General features: G+C 37.5%; 1 protein-coding gene across 2 annotated transcripts in view; it reads right to left on the bottom strand.

Annotated features, from left to right (window-relative positions):
• Positions 1-11,311: 11,311 nt before the first annotated feature.
• Positions 11,312-24,273, bottom strand: part of LOC131231889 (actin-related protein 9) — a 99,052-nt gene continuing 86,090 nt past the window's right edge. For both annotated transcript variants that reach the window (XM_058228239.1, XM_058228238.1), the window contains exons 18-20: positions 20,603-20,648; positions 19,798-19,848; positions 11,312-12,082 (exon numbers count right to left, since the gene is read on the bottom strand). In XM_058228239.1, the coding sequence (XP_058084222.1) occupies positions 11,939-12,082; positions 19,798-19,848; positions 20,603-20,648 (241 nt within the window). In that variant the 3' untranslated portion in view covers positions 11,312-11,938. The remainder of the gene's footprint in view (positions 12,083-19,797; positions 19,849-20,602; positions 20,649-24,273) is intronic.

The following is a 24,273-nucleotide window of genomic DNA, read 5'->3' as shown; positions in this document are numbered from 1 at the left end:
CTGAAACAATTCAAAATCCAGGCCAAGACCCACCTTAAATATAAGTTTATAAGAAATCCACCATGTCCATTCATTTTGAGAGCTTATTTTAGAATAAGTGACTAAAATTAAGTCAAATTAAAGACTTTAAGGCCATATGAGATGGAAAACTGGAAAAAGAAATACCTACATTCCACGTTTATGTTAATATGTCTAAACCGTTTACAAGGTCATTTCTACTAGGATGAACGGGAAACACATAAAACTTAACATTATGCATAAAATCTGTGGCCATACAAATGTTTCAACAGTGGTGGTTATTCAATTCCTACTGTTTAGCCTACTTAAAAGTTGGATCTCGCTCTGTTTTTGTCACATTTCTTAAAATAGGCTTGTAAAACGTATGTAACATAGGTTAGGCCCATCAAGCTTCCATGCATGGGAACTTCCTGTAAAAACCTTTCCTAAGAAAATAACTATCGCAGACTAACTGAGAGCCATCTGGGTGTAACTTTTATAAGATATAACCCGCGTATCAGGTACTCTAGCTCATCTTAATCATTGATCCCAAAATTACAATAATTCAGAGCTAGATTGGCCACACCAAATGAAACAGTTGGGATGGAACTTCATTGGTTATGTGCACGGCCCAACCTGGTGTTTATATGCCATCCGATCCATTCATCTTCCATGCGTCATTATGACAAAAGAACTAGCCAAAAATCATACAATTCCAAAACTTAGGTGGTCCATAACACTTGAATTTTGAGGTTCTAGGTATAATGCTTTTGGGGTGGCCCACCTCAGGCTAGTTTTTGGCATCAAGGCCAAAGAAAAGATTTTGTAGCCGATGGACGGCGTGGAGTTCATGCACGTTAATTAGTTTTCCCCATGTTAGAGGATTTAACCAGCGTTTTTGGCCACGCGTGAGAACTGAAATGTGGTGATACAGGCCTTTCGCTACATGGGATGCTCCATATAGATGCACACATCCCACCAACGAGTCACATGTGTAGTGCATAGTAAGGTGGGCCACACGAGGAATCTCTGTAACACCTGTTTTACCTATCCTGTAGGGCCCCACCATGCTGTACATGTAACATCCACTCCGTCCATCAGGTGGTATTCTCAATCCAAGGCCTTGGAGGGAAAAAAAAAAAAAAAAATCAGCAATCCACCGTTCAGGTGGGCCACACCACATGGACAATGGAGATGGGACGCCAACCATAAGTTTTGTACGTGGGGCCACCATTGTGTGTATATTTCATCTAAACTGCCAATCACTCGTGATTTTCCAGGATGAGCTGAAGCCCCAAAACTCAGCTTTATTTAAAACTCACTATCATGCGAACTCAGAGCTTTTAGCAGAAATTTTATAATTTTTTCCCTTGTGTGGCCCAGTACGAATTAGGGTTATCAGAAGGTGAACGGTAAATTTATGTATATAATTTAGCAGACCTTGTAAGCCTAATATTTTATGATTTTTATGAAATAATTATAAACTATTCAAATAATCACCCTAAAATTTAGCCCCATCTAGCTATAGAGGGGATAAGGCACCAAAATCAATATATAAGTGAGGTGTGGCTCACCAATGAATAGATTAGCCTCATCATTATGGTGAGCCCAATTTATGCACAGATAGAATGTTTTAAGTGGGCCAACCGTGATATTTGTGAGAAATTCATGCTGTCCATCCGTTTTATAGGATAATATTAGAAGTCGGGCCTAAAAATGCCACATTCAAAACTTGAGTGGGCCGCACGATAGAGGATTGAACGTCCACTGTTGAAAGCTTCGTAGGGCCACAAAAGTTTTGAATCAGTTTTTGTTGTCTTTTTTTTTTTTTTTTCCAGTTCATCTCAATAGGAATGGCCTTATTAACGGTATGGATGGCATATAAACACCACAGTGGTCCCAGGGAGGTTTCAATGGTAGGCATTTATGCAACTAAGTTTTCCTATCTTGCGGTTCACTTAAGTTTTGGATTTGCATCAGTTTTAAACTTATATCCTAAAATGATCTGAACGCGGAATGCGCTCCGTGATTTTTCATTAAATAAAATTTGTTTGCTTCCAAAAGTATCCCTTTTCAAGTTACTACGGAAATTTTTTCTTTTAAATTGTTTGCGCAATACAAAATCAACCTTTAACCTGTAAAACTTCTTTATGCCCCACCATGATTTATGTGTTTGATCCACACTGTCCATCAACTTTTTCAGATAATTTAAAGTGTGATCCAATAAAAGAAGCAGGTCTAATGATTAATTGGACCATAAGGTGGGGATTGAACGTCCAATGTTAAAAACTTCTTGAGAGCTGGAGAAGTTTCAGATCAAGCTGATATTTGTGTTTTCACTTCAAAGGTCATGTATACATGGATGGTAAAAAAACATCACAGTGGCCCTTAAAAAGGTTTCAACTATGGATATCATTATCACTGTAGCATCCTTTGGTGTGGCTCACTTAAGCTCTGGACCTGCTTCATCTTTCATATCATATATTAAAATAATATAAGAAAAACAATAAACGGCTTAGATAAAACACTTATATCATGGTGGGCCCTACAGATCTCTGCGCGGACCGTTCGAGCGGGGGTAGGACACGAAACGGATCTAGGAGCCCGCGATGGATTGGGATTTGGGAAGCGAATTGGCTGGTGTATTGAAGTCAGCAAGTTATGGGTCCCATCATGACTTATTTGTTATATCCAAACCGTCCATCCATTTTTCGAGCTCGTCGTAAGGCTTTAGCCAAAAAATAAGATAGATTTAAAGAAAAACTGGACCACACTGCAAAAAGCAGAGGGGGATTAAACGTCTACCATTGAAACCTCTTTGGGGTCACAGAAGTTTCAGATCAATATGAAATTTGTTTTTTCTCTTCATATAGATATTTTTGACCTTATGAATAGATTAGATGGAAAATAAATGTTACAGTGGGACCTGTGAATTTTTTAACGGTGAAATCATTATCCTGCTGCTATTTTTGGTGTGGTCCACTTAAGCGTTGGATCTGCCTCATTTTTGTGTTCATACCTTAAAATAATCTGAGAAAAGGGATTGATGGTTTGGATGTACAGATATATCACGGTGGGCCCGCCCACATAACTGCCCGTTCGGAGCTAGGGACGGGCGGGGGTAGTACGCAATCCGTGTCCTCGTACAACTCAGCGCTCGTCTTGGGATGGATTTCACGGACGCAGGGCGTGCGGGAATCGGCTTACGCTGATGCTTGGTGGGTCCCACTGCATCTGTCATGTGAGAAATCCACGCCATCCACCGGATTCTTCTCGAAAAACCAGTCGGGCATGGTCTATTTTGGTTCAGATTCGGTGTAGCCCATAGGTTCTTCAAACCGCCGTCCATCCTCCGTTTTTCGACGATCCTCTTATATATGTGCACAACGGGCCAAACGGCAACCTAGGCTAGGGTCACGCCCCACCTCTGGAGCATATGAACGTTCCAGATCGGGGATGGAACCTCATTGGTTATGTGCACGGCCCAACGTGGTGAAGAAGGATCGGGTCATCCTTATTGTTGACCAGATCTTGGTACGGTGCACGTCTGCATGTAAATTATGTACATGTGTATGTATATGTGGGTTCCACTGTGATGTATATGCGACATCTTCTCCATCCATCTACTTTATCAACTCATTTAATGAGTTGAAACCAAAATTGAAGCATATCCAGATATCAGGTGGGCCCCAAATTGATAATTCATGAGCTGATCTGACCTTTGGGCTACTTCTACAACGATCCAATGGCTGAAATTCTATGTGTACGGTTAATTTATAGTCTTCAGGCCGGATATAAAGTTTTGAGCCGAACGAATGGTGGGAACCTTGTGATCTTGCATTCTGGACAATTTTTAGGCCCGTTTAACACGAAATGTGTGATTTTCTCGGATCTCTGACATGTAAATTCTTCGATCTCGGTCCCTTAAGGTTTGTCCCTTGCCTTAGTGATGTCTGAGCGGATGACACCATATTCTTTCCCAACATAAAAAGACATAGTTATTGCATGCATGACACTATACAACTACATTAGAAAAGAATTCATCTCCGATCCACTCTTCCAACAATACAATGATGAAAATGTTCTTTCAAAGATGAATATCGAATCAGAGAATGATATGCCTGAAGTGAAAAGAGTATTTGGAAACTTTAAACAAACTATTATGTCCAATATACTAGAAGAAATTGCCGCCACACTTATACATGCAAATGATTAATTTTTTATCTGTTTTTATGAATAATGATATTTTAATTTTCTATTAAATACTTTGTAGTTTATTTGAATTGAATAGAATAATTTTATTTTCATTTAATAAAAAATAATTTCTTTATAATGTAAAGCATTTCCAAACAAAATATAGATATAGGCAAATGTGTCAAATTAATACATTTCAGACATTTTAGATGTTTGTTAACAAATAAATTGTTTTAAATTCAATACTTAATTTTCAGACTTCAGTCATAGTTACCAAACAATTTTTTTGACTTCAGATTTCAGATTCAAGCTTTAAACTTCAGATTTAACAAACGGGGCCTAAGTTTTTCTATTTTACAGTTCACTTAATTTTGGATTTGCATCAACTTTAAACTTTTTTTTTTTTGTTATACATATTTTTTTAAAAATACACACGCACACACACCCCACACACTTACGCTAGTGGAATTTCACCACACACGGATACTGGAACCCTTGACGGGGTGTTGAAACTCCTGAGAGTCTACCACCCGAGCAAGGGTAAGGATCCCATCAGTTTTCAACTTCTATACTAAAATGATCTGAAGAAACAGATGGACGGAGTGGGTTTCCCACAAACATCATGGTGGGCACACTAATCTTCCCAGAGCAGAAAGTTCCTGCTAAAGCCTTTGGCAGGGAATCCGCTGCAATCGGGGCGTAATTCGTAGATGACATTTAACCCTGTGCGATTAAATGGAAATCGGACGGGCGTACTGGGTAACTTAGTACGCTCGGGTAAACTCTGTGGGCCCACCTTGAGTTATGTGTCTCATCCATCCCGTCCATCTGTTTTATCAGCTTATTTTAGTAACTAATCCCAAAATCAAACCATATCAAAAGCTCAAATGTACCACACCACAGAGATAGTGTGAATTGAACACCTACCATTGAAATCTTTATGGAGGCCACAAAGGATCTGGATGAAGCTGATATTTCTATTTTCCCTTCATCCATTTATGTCTTTGTGACCTTATGAACAGCCTGCATGACAAATAAACATCACTGCGGTAGACATAATTATCCTCATTGTTTTCTATGGTGGGGTCCACTTGAGCTTTGGATATGCTTCAATTTCAGGCTCAACCCCTAAAATGACCTTGAAAAACGTATGAACGGCGTGGATATTCCACATACATTTAAAGTGGGCCAACAGAGTTTACTCGGTACAATAAAGGGGTACTACATTACCCGGTACGAAATCCTATTTCGTTTGATGGGCTGGGTGGCCACGTGATGTATGAGTTTTATCCACACCGTCCGTACAAATATTTTAAGTTATGAGCCCAAAAATAACTCAAACCTAATTCTCAAGTGAACCACAAAATGGGCGATTAAGCTCTTACATTTGAAAAAATTATGAAAGCCACATGAATTTTAGATCAAGTTGATATTTAATTGTTTTTTTTTCTTTTCATTCATCCATGTCTATATGTGACCTTATGAATAGAGACATGATCTTATGAATAAATTAGATGGTAATTAAACATTACGGTGGGCCCTAGAAAGGTTTCAACGGTGGACATTATTATCACCCCTTCTTCCTTTGGCAGTGGCCCACTTGAACCTTCGATCTGCCTTTTTTTTGGGCCAATGACGGCGCGGATTGGGTACTTCTTCTGCTTATACCAAATAGGCTGGACCTTTGAGGGGCCATCGTGATATACATATTTTATCCACACGGTCCATCTATTTTTCCTTGTCATTTTGGATCATTAGCTAAAAAATGAGGCAAATCCAAGGTTTAAGTGGGTCATACCAAAGGAAGAAGAGATGATAATGATGTCCACCATTGAAACCTTCTTAAGGCCCACTGTGATGTTTATTTACCATCTAACATATTCATAAGGTCATATAGGCATGGATGAATGGAAAAAACAAATATCAACTTGATCCAAAACTTATGTAGCCTTCGTAATCTTTTCAACCTTAAGAGTTTAATTCCCATTTTGTGGTCGACTAGAGCATTAATTCTGCCTCATTTTTGAACTCTTAACTCAATGACATGAAAAAATGTATAAACAGTGTAGATAAAACCCATACATCCCATGGCCCCTCATTGCCCAGCCTGTCCGGAGCCCGGGATAGGCCAGGAAGTACCCAATCCACACCCCTTTTTAAATGCCATTTTGATCCAATGGCTGTTAACCTTGTGCATTTGGCTGCAATTTTCAAACCTCCATTTCATCTTCCTCTCCGAGGAAATAGTTGTTAAAACACCAACTTATCAAAAACTAATCATATTGGCTTTTACCGGTCAGCAATAAAGCAAGCTTGAGCCCTTTTTGGGGAAAATGACCCTCGCACTTCGAAATGAGTTTAAAGGCCGGTCTGGACATACTATTAAAACCAAAGTGGTAGGAATAAAACTCTAATAATCTTTTTAGATTAGTATATTTCTTTTTTATAATGTATATCTATTAAGATCTTAATAGTTCTCTCACACATTCTATGCATTTTTATTGTTGTCAATGAAATAAATAAATTACAGTTTCCATAATGTAGTATCTTATAATTTAATATAAGATTCGGATATATATATATATGGTGGATGCCTCTTGTTCCTGTTTAGTCTCCTTCATTTCGGAAGTTGTTTCTATTTCTACATCTGTTTCTTCCGCACTTTCTCTCCTTTCTTCCGTTTCTGAGGTTTCTTTCAGTTTCTTAGTGACAATAGGCGACGGTATTCTGCCTAAATAGTAGACACAGGTGATAAATAAAAGAATACTAAAGATTCGAGTTATAGAATTTCTCAATTCTGACACAAGGTACTTATTAGATCGAATAAGTACATTAGATCTAATAGAATTATTTTGCCGTATCCAGAATAATACCAATCCAACTCATTTCATAAAGAAAATGTGACCAATTAACCAACCAACAAAACTACTTGTTACAAATAACATCTTGTTGTTGCATCGAAACATATAATGTGTGTGTGTGTGTGTGTGTGTGTGTGTGTGTGTATCAATTAAGATCTTTATAGTTTTCTCACACATTATATATAATTTTATTATTGTCATTAAAATAAATAAATTACAGTTACCACAATGTAATCTCTTATAATTTAATATAAGGTTCGGATACACACACACACACACACACACATAGAGAGTTTTCTCACACATTCTATATATTTATATTATCATCAATGAAATAAATAAATTACAGTTTCCATAATGCTGTCTCGCAACTGAGCATTCGGATATATATATATATATATATATATATATATATATATATATATATATATATATATATATATATATATATATATCAATTAAGATCTTTATAGTTTTCTCACACATTCTATATATTTTTATTATTGTCAATGAAATAAATAAATTACAATTTCCATAATGTAGTCTCTTATAATTTAATACAAGATTAGTATATGAAAACCTCCCATTGTAATTTTTTTAAAAATAAATTTGTGCCCTACAACAATTATATCTTAAAATGAACCCAATTTAACAATTGAGGGTAACCTCTCTCAGTCAACTATAGATTCGAAATGGGCCTTCAATACAATCGATAGATTTTTGTTCTAACGGATGCAATAGAAGTTGTCCTAGATCGGCAGTACGGCATGCTCTCTATCACTAAAGGCTTGTCCACACACATTGTGATATTGGCTATTTATCAAATACCTTGAATGAGGATCATCTTCATATAAAGTGCATTTTTACTTTTGCTCATTGGCACAAAAGGGTGCTTGTAGATCAATGGTGGCACCTATGATGTATGTGGGGTGCTTGTAAATTGATGGTGATGGTGGCAAATCTGGCACATTGGCGAATGTGGTATATGGTATTTATGTGTACATAACAAAACACACTAGCATATAATTTATTCAACATATATTTAAGAGATGTTATCCCATTTTTAAAAAGATGAGTAAATAGAAAAGAGAGATTACCAAATATTATTTTGAAGAGGATTTGACTCATCTCACTATGTACCCTCTTCTAATTCCCTTATAATCAAGTTGCTTTTTATTTTTTAGTTTAAAGAATCATCAAATGATAAATATGACTAAAATGAGGTATGTCAAATGGAAAGTTAAAATGTTGAAGCAATATAGCAGTTGAAAATGAAATTATGATATCAAAGGGAATAAATCATCATTGTCATCTAAGACTTATCCAAACTAATTGCAGTTAGCTATGTAAATCCTTTTATGCTATTCCACTCTATCAAGGGCCATCACTTCAGTTAGATTGTTATGCACAAGCGTAGGGTACCATGTACTCCTTTCTCTTATTGGAATGTAGATTTGTAAATGTTAGGATTGACTTGGGGTTACCACTACCCATGAATTTTGAAATTTACAATCGGCTAGGCATAGCAAAATCAGCTTTGAATGATTCCTATGACTGGCCTACATGGAAGATTTTGAGGTAGAGCCTCAGTGATGAAGAAGGAACGGATTAGGCACCATTCTCTACATGCTAGTCCGTATGGTCTCTACTTTGCAGAATTTATGAATTGCTTTAGGGGATTGGAGGTTTTGGAGGCAGATTGTTTAACCCAATTACAGATGGGATCTGAAGTTGAGAGAATTTATTGCTCAATTACATCTATGATCGTGGAAATGGAACACTCAACATCAATATCAGATGAAGAGATAATCAAAGTAAAAAAGAATGAAAGCAAAACCAATGCAACTTGACTGCGGTTATGACCTTAGAGACAGAGCACCCAACATCAATCATAGTTGAGGAAGTAATTATTTGTTTAAAAGTAAAAAAAGAAAGAAAGAAATTAAATGATCCCCAATTTTAATGTGTCAACATTTGATTATTATGTAAGGCAAACAACATAAGTTGAGATTGACCACCTTCCCCATCCACGGGGTTTGCTTGGAGGGAAGCTTTCAACTGGGTCATAGGAGTATATGTTTCATTTCTAAGAGTTGTCAATTGGTAATTGGTGGTTCTACTTTGGGTCTCGATGGCCGCAGGATGGTTTTTGATGCATTGATAGACTTAACAATTAGTTTCAAATTCATTGTGGGGTGTAGACCATAACCACGCGGTCACACCTAGTGTGAGTTGGCATAAACCAGAAATCTAATAGGAAACCTAAGAGTTAAAGACTCAAAATGCAATGTGATAAGAATAGGAAGACTTTTAACCCTAAACACAACAATATGAAAGCCTAACCTATATGCAACATGAAAGTTCTATGCTAGACTTAAGATCTGATACCAAAATTTGATACAGAACAAAATCCTCTAACCTAATATGATACCATGAAATTAAAAGACATTAACTAATGGAATGATAAAATAAAGCTAATCTACCATAAATTTAGAAATTTCATATTCATAACATGTCCAAATTGAAGTTTATGACAATTGTGCAATGTGTATCTCATAAATTACTGATTAACCAGGACTTATTGGAGATAGAACTCCCATCCTAGCATATGGTTAAATCTAAATTTAATGAAAATCATGTCTTGCAAAAGTTTTGACATGTTAGGGTTATTTAAAGGCTAGAGAATCTAGGAAATGGATTTGGGATATCCAAGGTCAGAGGCATTAAGGTTTAGAACATTGGGGAGGTTCTGAGAGGTTTCGAGTCTGTATTTCAAATTTTGGATTTTGGATTTATGATTTCTAGAATATGAAATATGGTTTCACATTGTGGTAATTAGATATTTATGATTTGGTCAATGAATTTTGAAATTTTGAAATTTTAAGGTTAGAATTTTGAAGAGATTAGGATGAAGGTTTTGGAGATTTGAAGTTAGGGTTTTAGGTATTTATGATTTTGAGATATAAGTTTAGATGGGTTAGGAGTGGTAGAAAAAAGAAGAATAAAGGTTTAAAAGAAGAAGAAAGAAGAAAGAAAAAAAAAAAAGATGAATGAAGATAATACTTTATTGACAAGAGAGTAAAAAAGATTACTTGAGAATCATTCCTTGTGGTTTCGCACCATGAATCTAATCATTGAATGATTTAATCTTATTCATTCATAACATGTAGGGCGAGGACGTCCAACCCTTTGTAATTTTAGAAAAGATCTTTTACAAAAAAGCGCTCTTAGATGAGATTCTAAACATAAAAACGTTTAAAGAATTAAAAATTGTTCCTAAACTCCCTAATCTCAACATAAATATCAAACATACCAAAAATAACGAAACATATAAATAAACTAAACAAGTAAACTATTTCATGACTCATGATTTTCATGATCAAGATATCCGATGATAATAATCTAATAATTAGAATGTTATACAATCTAAGTCCAATGGTCTAATCATCATGTCCACTCAGTCTAATGATCTGATGTGTCCATCAATCACTATACAATTCATGTACATCTTCCTAGTGTGAAGTCCTCAAAGATGCACAGATATGCAAATAGAGTTTTCAACATGACTAAAAATGTAAATCGGGTCAAGTGGACCTCGTATAATGGTTGTCTAGCCATAAGGAGACTGCTTCAACCTTTCTCTAGTATGGTGCTCGGATGTCATCATACACATGCATATGCATTCTCATGATAATATTTTTCAGGTCACACAATGCCACCCAGTTTGCACAGCCTGGTCCAATGGTTTCAAACCCTGAAATGGACGGTTTATCTGGGCTGGTCTCATGGGCGGAGTCCGCATCCTGCTCTGATTTGTCAGGCTTTTCATAGTTTTGTGATGCACCCAGTAAGTACAAGCGGGGCCCATGTTTTGGTGATCCAGACTGCTGATCTGATGTGGGCCATGATGAATGGGGATCCTGGGAAAATCTCCCAAACTGGAAGATTCTAGCCATCCAATTTGGTCCCTCTCAGACTGCTGCCTGCCTTGAGTGTTTTTTTTTTTTTTTTCTTTAATTAAAAACTTGGAAGTCACTGATGAAGGGGTGAGGATGTCCCGATCTGGGAGATTTCTAACCTATCTCCCACCAACAGTGGGGTCCATTGTATCAACAAAACGGATTTACCAAAACATGTCCCCCAATACACAGATTGGGCATATGACAGGGAAATGTATGCACTGATGCACGTAAACATGATAATACATGCACAAAAAGCCCAAATAATTTCTGGAAATAAGACTCACATAACGACATCCATGGAAATATTAGTATAAGAAAAAAGTTGAATTTTATACTAAGGCTGGGCAGCTAAATCAATTGCCCTTCTTTACAAATTATTTATGAGCCAATTTCCCTAACCTACACAACACATTACACAGAGGTTTGATAGCTCTTCTACTTTTAACTTCAATGGCCATTTTACTTGTGATTTTTACATGTTAGCATGGCAGTCTAGGGGGCTTTTGCTTTCATCATCGCCCTCATTGTCATCATCATCAAAGTTTTAGCCTTTACCTAAACAACTTAGGCTGGGCTTTTAAATGCCAAATTGGTGAAGTCTTACGGTCCACTGCTTGGCAGGACATCAACCTTCCTCCTCCACATAATAATGCAGTGTTGTCCTTGTCACATGTGCAAAAGATGACAGAGCATAAGAATGACGGCCAGGAAAGAAGAAACTGCCTTAACTAGAGATGGCTGCTTCAACTGGAGCTGGCGACTGTACAAGAGCCAAGCCTCCCAAGTGCTGCACTGAAAAAGGCAATATCAGCTTATTTCATATGCATGCTTGTTTGTAAAAGAAAATGATACATTTAAGCAAATGATTTTAGCTTGAGAAAGAAAATGATTTAACTTGAGGATTCAAGAATGGCAAGTTGGCTCTCAAGAACTTATGTAAGACATTGCTTGGCCCTGAAGATAATAGGAGTCCCTGTATTTTCTGCCACTCCCAACATGAATACCATTGTGGATCCAGTCCTCTCGATGAATCCAGCCATCCCGAGTAAAGTCAAGAACACCAAGAATCTGTCACAAAAAGGGGAAAAGAAAAGGAAAAAAAAAAAATGTCAAGTGTGTTTGGACGCCTCCCGGCCTTATGCGTGCTTGTGTTTTTGTCAAGATGTTACATTGACAGTAGTACTCAAGATGTACTGGTATCGATGACCGGGGATACAGAAACATGTACCAGTATCACTGATACTTGGGAATTGTTTGAGGGAAACACTACGGAAATGTTAGGAAAAAGGTAGAATTTTTCAATGAAACTTTAGGAGATGTTAAAATATACATGTTTATACATGTAGGAATCAAAAGATGGCAAAAAACAACTATACATAATAGGACTCCATTTTATAGGGGCCTAAACATGTGTTGTCAGAAAAATCAGTATAAAATAAAAATATAAAATTTGTAGCCAACCAATTGATCAGCTATTAACACCCATTAATATATAAAATTTTCACATTAATTAACAATAACAAACACATTTTCCAATATAAAAATGAAAAAATAAAAAAGGATTTCACTAAAAAATTTCATGTTTCACTTAAATGTTAATCTTTTTGCCACAAATCCATGTCAATGAATGAGAATGATGCATAGACATAGATTTCCCCTGAAATCTATGCTAACATTTGAAAAAAAAAAAAAAGTTTCTATAGATTTTTTGTCACCTTGAAGTTCCAGCCCGTCTTCATTTTAGTTGAGATTTCTCCCAAAATTCAAACTTTGATTCAATAAAAACCAAGAGTGATAAAAATCACCTAAGGAACAAAATTTTGACAAAAAAAAAAAAAAAGAAGAAGAAAAGAAGAAAAGAAGAAAAAACTAAAAAAAAATGGAGACATTTTGGTTGGTATCAGGGATATTATAGATGGCATTGCCAGGTCTATATGGAATTCTTCTCAAAATATCGCTGATATCAATAATATCAGTGATATTTGAAAATTTTTTAAACATCCAACAATTTTGGCATCGCCGACTGGGTGATACCCGATAATAATAACACTGATATTTGGAACACTGGTTGATAGTTACAATATGAATCCTAATAAGACAGCAAGGCTCTCTTCATAGAACAAAGAGCTCGTATGCCATATTCATGCGAAGTACAATTTCAACAAAATAAATGAATAATGTTGTTAATTTGAATGTTTCGCACACTGGAGAAAGGTTTCTCCTGTTTTAGTGAAAGGTCAACAACCAAAAGTTCTGCTGCAGTCCTTCCTCTTCATTCCTATGCTTGTTTTTTCTTTGTATGTGAATGTCCATCGGAAGCAGGACACAGTTTTTGCATGATCATGAAGATCAACCACATGAAAGTGATATTTAATTCTCAGTTTAAACATCAAGCCATCACACTGGCAGGTAAAAAACTACAAAAGAAATGGATGGCTAGAAAAAAAGACATTTTAGCCATCCATTTCTTTTGTATGCTATGACCACCCTAAGTGAAATGTCCTGATTTTTAGGCCAGAAGATCTCAAAACTCGATCACCAGATGGAAAACTTGAATCTGTCACACATGAATATAGGCACATGTGTGCCTGTATGTGGAGGCACAGGGATATGGTTAAGCCGTATCATACTACTGTTCATACTGCATCTCATTCCAGCATTGTTGTTAAATTGTGTTGATGCTGGTACCTCACTCATTTACAAGCATTATTATGTACTTTGGGGGATGGTTTCAGCAGTCAAGTAAACAATATCATGTTCGTTAGGATTGAAAAGATTGAGATAAACAATGTGTTGCAAATCATGCGTGGGTCACACTCATCGGTATGTGAGGGTTGTAGAAAATACCAAGTAGCCAAGACAGCCAGTCATGCAAAAGCACTAGGCATGTTGAATCTAGGGTAGGGAAGGGTCTAAACACACTCAACATGTTAATCTAACCATTGGTTGAACAACCTAAAGATGTAAATATGTCCTATGGAAGTTACGGAACACATCACATGCATGAGTTATGGCCTACTAACTCATTCAAGTATAATGACCAAAACTTTGGATCTAAGAACTGAGGTCCTTATGGATCATTCAGTTGGCACCAAATCATGGTGCTTTAGCTCGAAAAGCCAAAAACTTATATTGACTCAACGTCCAGTGTGAAGCAGTCAGCTTGAAGACTGGACTGAGTTTTTACTCGATTGTAATCATTATCTAAGAACTAAATAAATTATTAAAAAAAGCTGTAAGTTTAAAGTATTTAAAATACCCAGAATTAGACAAGAATCAGTTGATGATACAGTGGTTGAGGTGTTTGGGTCTACAGTGTGATCATGGCTTTGATTCTCACCCGCATCTATAATTTTTTACCAACAAAACAGTTTGCCCCCAAAATCAGTAGAGTTCACTGACTCACCAAGCCATATTGACAAGTCCCGTCGAGTTTCAACCGAGTCAGACATACAAAGTCTCCCAGTGTCTTCCATCAAAATCCCACTGAGTTGAGTTGAATAGACTGAATTTCAAGTCAAGTGAGCTTCAGAACTATGGTTTTCTTTCCAGATGATAGATTTGCATAGTGAGTTATTAATGCAATTCATAGTGTAGGAACTCAGGCTTGGTTCGTCGTAAAAGGGTTTGCAGCCCAAGGTGTTCCGTAATGGTAACGGTGGCCATAACAGCCACCACCATTCCTTTACGATATGGGTTGTAACAGCCTTTATGGTCTCTTTTTTTATTGGAAAAAAAACCCAAAAAACCTTTATCTACCCCGTAATGTTGAAAAAAAAGAAAAGAAAAGAAAAGAAAAAACGATATTTGCTCTGTAACAGACCATTACGGGGCTGTTATACCCTTTGCAGGGGCCGTAATGGGCCATTAACAGCAATTACAATTCATTTTTTCTATAATGGCTGCTACGACCCCGTAACGTGTAACAGTTGCCACTATTACCTTTACGTAACAGCCTTTACAGCCACGTAATGGCCTTTGCAGCACACCATGGTTTGCGCTTAAATGGGGGTTAGTAGATATGGTGTTCGCATGATCGGTTTCTAACTCAAGTCTAACGGAGTGATAAAAAAGATGTTGCAAGGACTGCAGAATCTCTGCTTTCTTGTGATCGTATGGTCAATATGGAGGCAGAGGAACAATATAACCTTTAACAGCCGAATGGAGATAGCTGCCTGGTGATTCATAGGATCTGAATTCAAGTGTCATTTTGGGTAAAATCATTGAAGAGTTTGTAGATATGCTTTTGATGATTTATGGGTTGTAACGAGAAGGGTCTTGCTGTAATGTAGTTTCAGGGGCTTTCCCTTGTGTGGATGTTTTCTTTGGCCTCTGGGATTCATTTAATAAAGTTCATTAACCATAAAAAAGATTTATTCTGAGGTACTCTTGTAATTTCTCTATACCAGGTACCTCCAATAACCGTAATTCTAGAAGCTCATAGGTAGTATATCTTTTAGAAAGGCTTAATGAATTCTACGAGGTAGAGAGGTAGGGAATAGACATAACGGACTACCTAGGGGTCGGAGGGTGAGGTCAGTTTCCGATGAATATTCTTAGCTGGAATGTCGGGGGATGAGGTGCAGGGCCGAAAGATCCCAAATCAAGGCCATGTGCAAGAAGTCCAAAGCTCAAATCATATCTCTCTAGGAGACCAAACTGCCTTCTTTCGACAAGATGACTTTGGATTCAGTTTGGGGAGAGTAGATGAAAGATTTTGTCTGTTCAGATGCGGAGGGTTCCTCTGGGGGGAATTGTGGTGGCTTGGAATTCAGGCATTTGGAGAAGGAATGACAGCTAGCAAGGTGAGTTCGTAGTTTCGGTGGTCCTATCAGATATTTTGTCTGGATTCAGGTGACTTTTTACCTCTGTCTATGGGCCTTGTAAAGCCTAGCAGAGATTCAGGTGACATTTGGGAAGTCTTTGGTGCTAAGAAAGTATACTTAGCTGGTATCTTGGATGACCTCTACTCTCTTGACCTTAAAGAGAATGAGGGTGAGCTGTCTGCTGAGGAAATGGAGAGGAGGGCCTCTTTAATGTTGAAATACTCGAAGCTTCTCAAGGAGGAAGAGATTAAGTCGTGACAATGACCTAGGGCCCTCTGGTTGAAAGAAGGCGACAGGAATACACAATTCTTCCATAGTTTTGCTTTGACAAGAGCCAGAAACAATAGAACCGGTTCTTTGGTTGTGGATGGTACTAGGATTCAGAGGAAAGAGAAGGTGTGCGAGGCAATTGTGGGCTACTATCAAAAGCTCCTCTCTAAAGGATGCTGGATCTGGCCAAGATTAGACCTGGTGTTTTAAATAGTAAATAGTGTGTAGCGTAGCCTTCACCCCTCCGAAGCGTGAGGCGTAAGCTACACGCTACTTCTAGATTTTTAATCAAGGCTGCGCTTGGTTGCATCAATTTCATAATATTTTGCACTAAATTAGACTGATCAATAATAAAATTTAACAAAATTTTATGATATTTGGTGCAACCAAACACAACCTAAAGTAATAGCAAGGGGTAATGATTAAGTATAAAAGTGAAGAAACAGCAACAAAACTGATTTAAAACCGTTTCTTAGATTATTTTACTAAAAGCATTGAAAAGATTAACGAATCTTCAATGAAATGTAACAAATCATTAAAAACATTAATTGATTTTAATGTTATAGTGACAAGTGACTTGTAATATGAGCTATGTAGCGTGTAGCATATGCAAATTAATCATGTAGCATAGGCTACACACAACTTAAGATATTTTCAAGAGGTAAGTAGCGTACGTAGCGTCTAGGCTAAGCGACACTACGCAGCATAAGCTACACGCTACATAGCATAGCTATTTAAAACACTGATTAGACCATCTACATTTCAATAGCCTATCAGACATGCCAGCCGCTTCTTGGAGACACCGGTGACAGAAACAGAGGTCAAAGAAGCAGTGAACAGTTTGGGAAGAGATAGCTTCCGGGCCCAACAGATTACCGCTTTTTTTCCAGATTTTTTGAAACATGGTAAAAATGGATGTGGTTGATTTTGTCAGGGAATTCTTCGCGAAAAGCCAGCCACCTCCTGAATTAGGGGCCTCTTTCATTGCCTTAATTCCTAAGGTCAAGGGAGCTGAAGGTTTGAAGGATTTCAGGCCTATCAGCTTAATTGGGAGCCCGTACAAGATCTAGGCTAAAGTGCTAGCTTTGAGGTTCAGAGAGGTGTTGGGGTCTATTATCTCCCCCAACTAGGGGGCTTTCATCTGCTGCAAACAGATATTGGATTTGGCTCTTATTGCGAATGAGTATATTGATTCCCGTTTTTGTGTTAAGAAGGTTGGGATCGTTCACAAGCTAGACATGGAAAAGGCATAAGTGATCCCATCTGACACATGGGGATTGTGCGCATATGCAATTGCATAATCACATATGCGATCGTATAACCCCAAAAACCTTTTTTTTTAAAAAATAATAATAATAATCAAAAAATCAAAAAAATAAAGAAAATGGAATTTTTATTAAGAATTATGAAAAAATATGTAATAATACTACAAGTGTAGGGAATTGTTATTTTTTAATTTAATTTTGTTATATTTATTATGTCTATTAGACTATTAAACTATAACAAGTCAACTAATAAGTAATAAAATGAATGCATATTTATAAGAGTAAGAGACTAAGAGAATAATAGAGTTAAAGAGTAAGTAAAATGGTGGTTAGGACTTAGGAGTGCCTATTTATAGGTAAAAAAGAAAAGAAAATGAAGAAAACAGGAAAAGAAAATGAAAAAAATAAGTCCCAACCGTTGGGACATTATGACATAACATACCGAGTATCTGATGGTATAACCGCATCATGATGGCTTATGTGGTCACACACTTCTTCATGCGACTGCATAAAGCCCAACAATGCAAAAACCACTATGACATATATGATCCATGCTTTCCAAAAGGGGTACCCATTGGTGAGGCTCCAAGGAGAAATCATCTAGGACCTGCCTACTAGTGGTTGTTAACAAGTGGGCCCCACAGGCTCATATCCAACACACTGAAGCCTTTAGCTCAATAGAATGGCCTTGACACCTCTCATACCGCAAGGGTTTGTCTTGAAACATTCTTCTCTCAGGCTTCGAAGGCCTGCACAATTGTCAACTTAGGCTCCAACTCCAAACATTAAAGCATGATTCCTCCATCTTTGAGTAATATGGATAACATGAGTCTATATTAGGTTCTTTGGCAAGCATTTAGCACCCAATTCCCACGAGGGCAAAATTCTCTTGCCCTCAATGGTCTTGGACTAGAATATGACTTTTTTGTTACATATGTCAATATCCACGCTTGTTTCTCAGCTTTGAAGAATTACAATCTCTCCTTAATCATTAGAGTGTTTATCCTCATAATTGACTATCTTCTCATGGATCTCATCATGGATGCCTAGTTGTGGGGGAGGCCGGTTCAATCATGATAATGGTGGAGGTCGTCCACCAGGATGAGCCTATTTTGACACTCTTTAGGATGTCCTTCTCACCCAATTCAACTATGTAGACTTCAACAAAGTAGTCGTGGACACATAATTTGCAAGATTTGTGGACAATGGAACCTAATGTCCCCTTGCCTGCTACAATCTCATTCTGAAAGAATATCAACCTGAATACCTTCTACAAGCCATGACTGTTATGACTTTTTAAGTGATTGAATAGATATCATGACACAGCTGTGACACATCATATTATATCGCAGGCCATTCTTTGGACTGATTTAGGAATGAAGAAATGAAGCAAACTGAGAAAATGTGATGCAATTAGACTCGAAAGAAAAGAAACTAATTATGATTTGGAAGCTTCACATAGGAGAGCAAAAAGAACAACAACTGTGTGAAATTGCTCCGCCAGGATGTAATGGCATCACTCCGCTACAGAAGAAATTCCCATTGCAGGAAATCATGCAAGAAAAAATCTGTTTTATTTCAAAATATTCTTCACAAACTCTCTTTTGTATGGCTGAGAAGCCATATTTATAAACATGCATACACATCATCCAGATTCAAATCCAATATTGATCCTAGAAGAGAATATGATCTTTCTAAAGACAGATACATGTAACGAATGGACTCCCAACAGTTCTAAAATTAGCATACATATGGAAAGAGGGATTCTATATAGTGTAGAAGAACTGTACAATTCTATCTGGAGGCCTTTTATTCACGAAGTCTATGCTAATATTATAATGCAACTGAATCTTGGTTATTTTCCACGTGTATGAGCAGATGGGTTGCACTTGTGTCATCTCACATGGGACCCAATTGCATCACATAATCGTAAATACGGTCTCTCTGAACCACACTTCAATAAAGGAATTGGCAAGAAATTGCCTAGTATGCTACAAACTCTCTTGGTAATTCCAGCAGTCTATGTCGTTCATTTCCCGATATGGAATTAAATAGTTTTCAGGAGACGTTATCCGTTTTAGGGTTCTTTCACTGATCATTATATTTCAGTTGGATGAATAGGCCACAAGTTGTGAATTGGAGGACGTCTATAATCCTCCTTATTACTAGAATTAATAGCTTAAAGGATCTCCAAAACCCTACCTTGACTATATTGTGTAAGAAATGGACTAACAAATAAAATATAATGAAGAGCAATGGAAGCATTAAATAAACTGAGCACATAATGACTACCTCCAGGACATTGCGTGCTTGCCAGTGAATCTCTATCCAAGCGAAATAATCAGATTCTATATAAATTTACAAGATGCTGAAAAGTAAAGCACTCGTACAACTACGGTAGAGAGAAAAGTGCATGAATTACCGCTCCGCCTTTCCATGTCACAAAGTTTGGATCTGTCCTTGATTGCAACACCTGTTCACATAATAGTTTAGATAGTTTGCTCATCAGCATCTACTGAACTACCTGTAAATAAAACTCAGGCATAAACTATCATACGTCCTACGGTTTGGTAGCTACTATTTTGCCTTTAGAACACACTCTAGCATGCAGAAGGTGTATGGGAAAGATCCTATTGTGATAGCAATGTTCAGTCCACAGCCAATTTTGGAGTAAGGCTGGGTTTGGATGAGGGGTGAGTGACTTTTTTAGATTCTCTTTTTTCTTTTTCTTTTTAATCATAAAGGATTTGAATCCAAAAAAGAAAAATATTTAGTAGAGGCAATCAGGCAAACCAACCACGAGTTAGCAAAAATACATCAAAAGGTGACCACTTTTAATTGATCCAAAGGGAAGAAAAAAAGGGGCATATTAAAAGGGCACTGAATTTTCGATTTGTTTCATTTCATCTCCCACTCAAATGAAATGCATTGAGCTAATCTGATCCAACCAATCGGTGCCATCTGGATGCAAAAAGGCCCTAGATTGGATTTATGATTCTGGTCAATAAAGATTAAGCATGTTTTGGGATGGTCTCCAGAGGTAATAGTTTGCCGTAACTCTTTTTCTCATTTTGTTGGGAACTGACATTTGAACAAAAAAAACCTTTAGATGCCACAATTCACCATTGAAGATAAAATGATCACCAGTATACTATGGTAACTATAAGATTGCAAGAATAAATGAGATACAAATGTTCAGAACCAAAAAAAAAAACAAATAAACTGACCTCAACAGTATCAATGGCTTCATTTGCAGGAATGGCATGCAATACTCTGCAACCAAAAACACATGATAAGAACTATAAGAACTACAATAATACAAAATATGACAATAAAATCACAGAAAATGTGAAAGTTTTTTAATGGCACAGCAAAATTTTATTAGAACAACTCAAAAGAGAGGAAAAGGAAAAAGGAAAAAAGAAGATAGGAATGATGCAGGATCAGTGTTCTCAGTATTGGTATCAACACATGTATCGCACCCTTGGGATATGGAAAAATATTGGGATATGGAAAAATATTGGGTGTCGCATCGGAAATATTGGATGTATTGCGCAGTGTATCACTGTTTTTGGGAAACATTGGGAAATCGATCGAATTTTTCAATTAAACTTCAGGGGATGTTATCCCTTCATTTTTGCATATTATTTTAGGATATAAGCCTAAAAATTCGGAAGTTCCAGTGCTCAAGTGGACCACGCCATGGGAAGCAAAGAAGTGGTGAAAAAACTCACCACTAAAACCTTTCCTTTGTATAGGGTCCTAAACTATGCGCTGTCCAACAGAAGTGATGCAACTATATTAAAAGTCAGTTCATATAATTTATATATCATGGAAGACATGTACGAAAACACAAACAATTAATTATTTTTTAAAAGTGCACACATGGTGTACAAGTACATGAAATTAAATGGTCCAAAATATATCTCATAACAGCGAAATAGGTTATTTCCTCATCTAACAATGAGAATGGTGAACATTTACTGGACAATTAAGAATAAAAAATATCCAATGGTCCTATTTCAACAATAAGTGTCAACGAATCATAGGTCAGGATCATTCAAAAAAGTTGGTTTTGGGCCCGTGACTAAGCAACAATGGGTTCCACAATTTAATTGGTTTAATTTGGGTAAACATATACCATGTGTATAATTTTGTAATGCATGTGTATCAAGTGTTATACATTGCTAGAGTATCAAATAACTCCCCGTTTTTAAATAGAAAATACTTTGATACTCTGGATTGCCAAGAATCAACCCAAGGAAACAATTGCCAAGAATCCTGGGGACATAATGAAAAGATGTTCCCCCATTTAGAACATCATCGATGGACAATGGAACATACAGCTCCATAGGCCACTGCATGTAGCCATAATACTTTCCAACAAAAAAAATTTTAGTATGATAATAACTTTCAAATGGATGTAGAAATTAAGACCGGGTCACATGATTGCATAAAAAGAATGGTGCCAAGTTCAAGACAGGGCGTCGTGATTAATGAACAGATGAACAAATTCAAGAAGGCTTTTGGAATGTGTAATGTAGGGGCATTTTCACACCAGGCTCGAGTGGGGTAGCCTGTGGGATGCGGGGACACACTTGGGGTGGGTAACCCATGTGATTTGGGCCCACGGGGGAGGTCTCGTATTCGAGACTCCTCACCGGGGGTGATTAATGCAGGGGCATTTCACACCGAGCTCGAGTGGGGTAGCCCGTGAGATGTGGGGACATACTCGGGGTGGGCGGCCCATGTGATTTGGGGCCCACGAGCCCACGAGGGGGGTTCAGCCCAGGTCCTAACCCATGAGATGTGGAGCCTGGGCTATGAGATAAAGGGATTAATTCGCCATACTCTAACAGTTCGAGCTTTTAGAGCAAGTGGTTAATTGTCCTGCATCAATGTGTGGAAGAGACGGCTAGAGCAAACAAACAACCAAATAACTTACTTTTCTTTTATGTTATTGCTTATTCATTAAAAATGCATATCTTATTAATTTGCATATTTCATTTGTTCACATTTACTCTAAGATCCATCAAAACCCAGCTGCGAACAAGAGGCATGGCCTTTCAAAAGAATCAAATTCAAAGTCCCTATACTAAAGGACGTCACAACCATAGAGAAAAATTGACACGATGGGAGTCAAACAAAGGTAGCAAGTTTGATCAAAAGAAGAGAAAGAAGGTAAGAGAAGCAAATCATATACAATAGCAGAGTGCATATTATCGCAGGTCTGCAGAGAGTCGAAGATTTGCAGAAGAGGTGCAAATCTGAGATAGATGGAAAAGACGTGATAGCAAGAGGAGGGTAGAAGAGGTGGGGCCGTAAGGGGTCCTGGAGGCATGGTGTGTCGTAACGGCCATAAACGTCGTTACATGAAGGTAGTGACAACCGTTACACGTTACGGGGTTGTAACGGTCATAATAGCCATTATGGAAAAAAATTACCCATAACAGCCGTTACATCCTCCCTTGACCCATTACGCCCCCTATAAAGGCTGTAATAGCTCTGTAACTGTCCATTACAACCCCTGTAAAGGTCGTAATGGTCCATTACAGGGCCGATACAAGTTTTTCAAGATTTTCCTTCTTTTAAAAAAAAAAAAAAATGTAAAAAAAAAAGACTGTAACGGCCATTATAGCCTGTATCGTAAAGGTAATGGTGGTAGCCATTACAACTACCGTTACCGTTACAGAATATCTTACCTGGCAGGAGAGATGGAACTGACGAAGGGCTAGGTAAGGTCCTGACAAATAGTAGGAATAACTATTGGAGATGAGAAAAGAGGGAAGACAACAGGTGGAAAATAATGATGTGGGAGTCATCACTATTTTAGGACCCTAATAATAGGTTTATGATGGGAAAGATATCGAATTCATTGCTTGAAATTGCAAAGATTGGCAATGCGTACATTAAGTCTAATTTGCAGTGCCACTGGTTTTGAGCATAACTGGAGCACATTAGAGCAAGTGAATATTTGTAATTCATAACTATATATCTGTTTATTTGTATCATGTAATTGTATAATGTATATTTATGTTAATTATTTTAATGTGTTAGTTGTATTGTAGGTTCTTTTATTGTACACTCATTCAAAGAAGAGAAATAGATTGGGGCAAAAATAGATTAAATGCTCGTCTTCGCAAGTGCGCCATTTAAGAAGTCAAAACAAGAGTTTGATTCCATTTGTTTATCAAATGTGGAGTCTTATGATGAATGAATCACTTTCTTGCCCTACCACAAGATAGTTCACGGATGGATATGAGCGAATGTTTTGTGGAGCCCGTAAAAGAAATGTATGAGGCCTGATACCCTTCAAACCTATCTGTACCCATTCGTACGCCGTCTATTACCCTCGAGCCCCAAACTGTGCATCCAAGTACGCATCCAAAAGACCTAAACCCTATGGACCTGAAACCCACGTCATAGCGACCGCCCCACCGCCACACACACAGAGGTACCTTTCGTGCATGAATGTGATAAGCCATCAGGGTGGAATGGTGCAAAGAACTTAGTGTTGTGTGTGTGCGTGAATATCTCCCATTTGGACGATTTGGATGGCATTTACACGTCATGGTGAGTCCATGATGGGGCCCACAGTTTCTAGACCAAACTGATATTTGTGTGTTCCACCACAATCTTTGTGACCTTGCCAACAAGTTGGATGGCTGGAATCGTCACAATGGGTCCCATGGTCGGTGGGTCCCACAGATTTTTAGAATCAAGCTAATATTTGTATTTTCTCTTCCATCCAACCATTGGATGATCCGACTAGATCTCGATCTCCACCATTGGGTCCACCATCTGTGGATCCCAAACCTACATCGAAGAACAGGAAGGGGTCCAGGAAATCCAAACAAGGGAAAGATGAAGGGGGGAGTGCACTCACCTTGATCGAAGG

The sequence above is a fragment of the Magnolia sinica genome, chromosome 17 (assembly GCF_029962835.1).
Source record: "Magnolia sinica isolate HGM2019 chromosome 17, MsV1, whole genome shotgun sequence".
NCBI lineage: Eukaryota > Viridiplantae > Streptophyta > Magnoliopsida > Magnoliales > Magnoliaceae > Magnolia > Magnolia sinica.
Note: the sequence above shows the minus strand (reverse complement) of the source record. Positions and strands in the feature narration are given on the sequence as shown.